General features: G+C 34.3%; 2 protein-coding genes across 2 annotated transcripts in view; both read left to right on the plus strand.

The window, feature by feature from the left end:
- Window positions 1-4,003, plus strand: part of LOC108738999 (transcription elongation regulator 1) — a 69,199-nt gene that overhangs the window by 52,017 nt on the left and 13,179 nt on the right. The window lies entirely within an intron of this gene.
- On the plus strand, window positions 1,258-4,003 carry LOC108739004 (src substrate protein p85). Its single transcript, XM_018472662.2, has 8 exons — window positions 1,258-1,752; window positions 1,875-2,115; window positions 2,179-2,344; window positions 2,398-2,678; window positions 2,745-3,047; window positions 3,140-3,274; window positions 3,328-3,516; window positions 3,579-4,003. Exons 1-8 carry the CDS (start codon window positions 1,592-1,594, stop codon window positions 3,657-3,659), a joined length of 1,557 nt encoding a protein of 518 aa, XP_018328164.1. The 5' UTR covers window positions 1,258-1,591; the 3' UTR covers window positions 3,660-4,003.

A 4,003-nucleotide genomic window follows, 5' to 3' on the forward strand; every position in this document is an offset into this window, starting at 1 on the left:
TGTCCATACAAATAATAAATATAAAACAATTCATAAAAAAATATTTATATAAAAATGAAATTATTATAAAATAAGTATCATATCAAAATCAACGGCGTTAATATTAATGCATTAGGGCTTTTTATTTGTTTTTTTATATAGGAACACGCGGTTTTTATTTACGTTTGTAGGGTGTTGTTTTTAAAGCACCGCTACAACGACCCTGCATTGAAATTTTTGGTGGTATCATAATCGAAGACGAATGTTGTATATCAGTCTCTTTTTTGTCTTGATGATCTTTCAAAACAGTGATTTCTACGTTTTCACCTTTTCTCCAAGATATGGCGAGATTTTTCAGAACTTGTATTTTTTCTTCAAATTTATTTGCAGTAGAGAGACTTACTATATTTATCAGATCATCTGTTAATGTTTTTAATATTTTCCTTCGGGCATTTATGGAGTTTATGTTTCGTTTTGGCGTTGTTGTGATGTCCAGATTTTCTAAAGTTAATTTCTCCAGAGATTCATTTATTTTTGATAGATTTTCTGGATCTTCAATTATAGCGGAATTCGGTGCATCTTTTAACCAACGACTGTTTATTAGGTCTAACGAAAACAAATGAAATTTAAAATATACTCGAACTGCAAAGATGTGACGGCAAGGAAGTGAGTTTTAAATAAAAATTGATAGTTATTAATTCATAGTTTTTAATTGATTAATTCATTAACAACTAATTGTTTCGCTTATGTTATATTTTAAATTCCTATATGTTTCTATATAAAATAATAAATAATTTAAAGACATCAATATACTAATAAATAAAATATGAATCCAAATAAATGACATTACGTAGTTCAATTTAATATTCATTTAAATGTAAATTAACTTATATATAAGTTTGATATTTAAATGAAAATTAACAATGATCCTTTACAATTTTCAATTTAATCCATTTATTAACAAGCCAAAACCGTGAAAAATACGGTAATTTTACCTTGCACGGGGTACCCGTGTTACCCGTGCAGTGGTGCGAACCCGTGGCACGGGTTCCCGTGTAGCCCGTGCCGCCCGTGTAATGGTGCGAATAGTTTCACTCTTTTTTTTATTAGGGATTTTGATATTTACTTTTTTTCGTTTGTTTGTAAACATACTTGCATGTCATAATTTATCGATTTTTTGTGACCTACTAACACAGTGACATTGACCTAATAACTTTGAAAATCAATACTCTTTCTATGGAAGCTTTATAACCGAGTTTATAGGAGCCGAGTTCTATGGTTTGAAGTTTTAGGTTTCAAGTACGAAGATTGTAAGTGCCTGGCCCGGAGAGAACGCTTTCAACCCAGTGCTCAAGGTTAAAGTCGGACTTTGCAACAATTACAGTGCGCCCTCCTGTTTCAATGCTGTAAAGCTCTTCCAATTTGACGTTTCTGACCCTTATCTATGTTTCTTATTCTTTGTATGTCTATTATCTATGGTTTCTGACGTTTCTGACCATGAATATGAACCGGGTGGTGCCAAGATAGTTTATTGTGATAACCATTTATTTGTTAAAAATATTCTAATTAGTGAAATATATAACCTTTCTCATAAAAGTATACCGAAATTAAGATGTGGAAAGCTGCTGCAGGTACTCAAATAAATATTAAAAGCGACGTCGAAGATGACGATTGGGAAACCGATCCTGACTTTATAAATAATGTAACTGAAGAAGAGCAGAGATGGGGTTCCACAACTGTAGAGGGCTCAGGAAGGACAGCAGGTGCAATAGAGTAAGTTTCAGACTTTCGTTTTTAAGTGTAATAATTGTAAGATAATGAGTCATCAAAGTAGTTAACCTAACTTTTTTAATATACTATATAAATCTACAAAATAAAAACTGCTGTGTTTGTAGCATGGAAAAGTTAAGAGAAGAAATTAAAGAGGAAGATGCTTTAATGAAGAAGAAAATGTTGGAGGAAGGTCCTAATGCATCGTATGGGTATGGGGGTAAATATGGTGTTCAAACTGACCGAATGGATAAGTCAGCTGTTGGACATGATTATGTTGGTAAAGTTGAAAAGCACGGATCTCAAAAAGACTATAGTACAGGATTTGGAGGCAAATTTGGAGTACAAAGTGATAGAATTGATAAGGTAAAGAACAAAAGAAATTTTAGTTTTGTATCATTAATACGCTATATTTTTTTATTGTAAAAGAGTGCTGTCAGTTGGGACTACAAAGAACGTACAGAAAAGCATGCTTCACAAAAAGACTATGCAACAGGATTTGGAGGAAAATTTGGAGTTCAGAAAGATAGACAAGATAAATCAGCTTTAGGATGGGACCATGTGGAAAAGTTAGAAAAACATGAATCTCAAAAGGGTAAGAAAATAACGGCATTTTTTAAGTATCAAGTCCATACTATTATTTTATAGATTACAGTAAAGGATTTGGAGGAAAATTTGGGGTGCAAAATGATAGAATTGATAAATCGGCACTCGGTTGGGACCATCACGAGGCCCCACACATTCATGAGAGTCAAGTGGATCATAAGAAAGGTTTTGGAGGAAAATTCGGTGTTCAAACCGATCGTATGGATAAATCAGCGGTTACTTTTGATGATAAATGCTCCCAAGTTGGTACAAATTATACCAAGGTTAAGCCTGAAATTGGAGAAGCCAAACCATCACAACTTAGAGCCAAGTTTGAGAACACGGTGAGTGTCAACAGATTAAAGAAAAAAGTGCACTTTTTGAATTTAATCCCTAAATTACTTTCCTAGCTCTCAGAGCAAACTAGCACAGTGCAGCAAGTTACCCAACAAGCCCCAAGGAAAACTGACTTCAAAGAAAAACTTGCGGTTTTTAATAACGACACGGCGAAAGATTTAGGTGCAACAGTGACTTCAGAACATGTCCCAAGACAAATCGACATGTCCAAGTTGGCATTTTTGAAACAAGAAAGTCAGCAGGACACAATGACAGGAACTGGAGCAAGGACGACGCCAAAACAACTGGATCAGACGAAATTGAGCCAGTTTAGTAGACAAGCAAATGAAAATAAGGAAAATACCTGTTCAAATCAGGTAATTTTGTGTTTAAAAAAGAACTTATGCAGAATTATAAATATGTAATAGTTCTTCTCATTCTGAATTGTATTCTCTTTCAATTGGCTCAGGTGAAACAAGAACTGGAAGAGTTACGTCAGTTGCAACAGCAGCAACGCGAAAATGTGCCAGAAAAGGTAGCAGGACCTCAACAACAAGAGATTGCACATGCAGAGGATCCAAAAGAATTCCCTATACAACGACAGGTATTTTATTGTTTCCCTTTCTGAAAAGAAGGCTAAAATACTTATGGTCACAGGTTAGTGAGGTCCCCCAAACTGAGCAAATCATTAAAGAAGGTATGATTGCGTCAGCGGAGCCTGAGTTTATTCAAGAGGAAGATTTGGTTGACACAGGGCTCACGGCCATCGCCCTTTATGACTATCAAGCTGCCGCAGACGATGAGATCTCCTTTGATCCAGATGATATTATAACCCATGTAGAGATGGTAAGTTCTCCTTTTATTTTAAAGTTTTAGTAAGGAAATATATCACGTCGGAGGGTTTATAGATCGACGAGGGATGGTGGAGGGGTCTTTGTAATGAAAAATACGGTCTCTTTCCAGCCAATTACGTCCAATTGCAACAGTAAATGCTTTAGGATGAGTCAGGTCTCGTATTTGGGGCGCAAGTACTTAAAAGTGGTTGTAAAGATGATAGGGGGAGGGGGATAACAAAACGGCTCCCTTATTGTCTTATGACCTTTTAAAAGAATATTCTTGTCCTTGTTATAAATGTTTTGCTGAACAAAACTAAGTTAAACAGAAAGCAAAGGACAGAAGAATAATTGTATTTTTATTGTTTGATTAATTTTAATTCGTTTTTGTCGTATAATATTTGTACCTACAATTATTTTTTATATTTTAATTATCCATTGTGAAATTTTAATTAATTTTAAGCGTTACCAAGAAAAAGGATAAAAAGCCAAGGCTTAAA

Source organism: Agrilus planipennis, unplaced genomic scaffold (assembly GCF_000699045.2).
Source record: "Agrilus planipennis isolate EAB-ADULT unplaced genomic scaffold, Apla_2.0 scaffold134, whole genome shotgun sequence".
NCBI lineage: Eukaryota > Metazoa > Arthropoda > Insecta > Coleoptera > Buprestidae > Agrilus > Agrilus planipennis.

Bases quoted from the DNA above. Each gene is read 5' to 3' on its own strand.
- LOC108739004 (XM_018472662.2), top strand. From the start codon at position 1,592: ATGTGGAAAGCTGCTGCAGGTACTCAAATAAATATTAAAAGCGACGTC. The intron at 2,116-2,178 runs GTAAAGAACAAA...TTATTGTAAAAG, and splicing joins AAAGTGATAGAATTGATAAG to AGTGCTGTCAGTTGGGACTA. The intron at 2,679-2,744 runs GTGAGTGTCAAC...TTACTTTCCTAG, and splicing joins GAGCCAAGTTTGAGAACACG to CTCTCAGAGCAAACTAGCAC.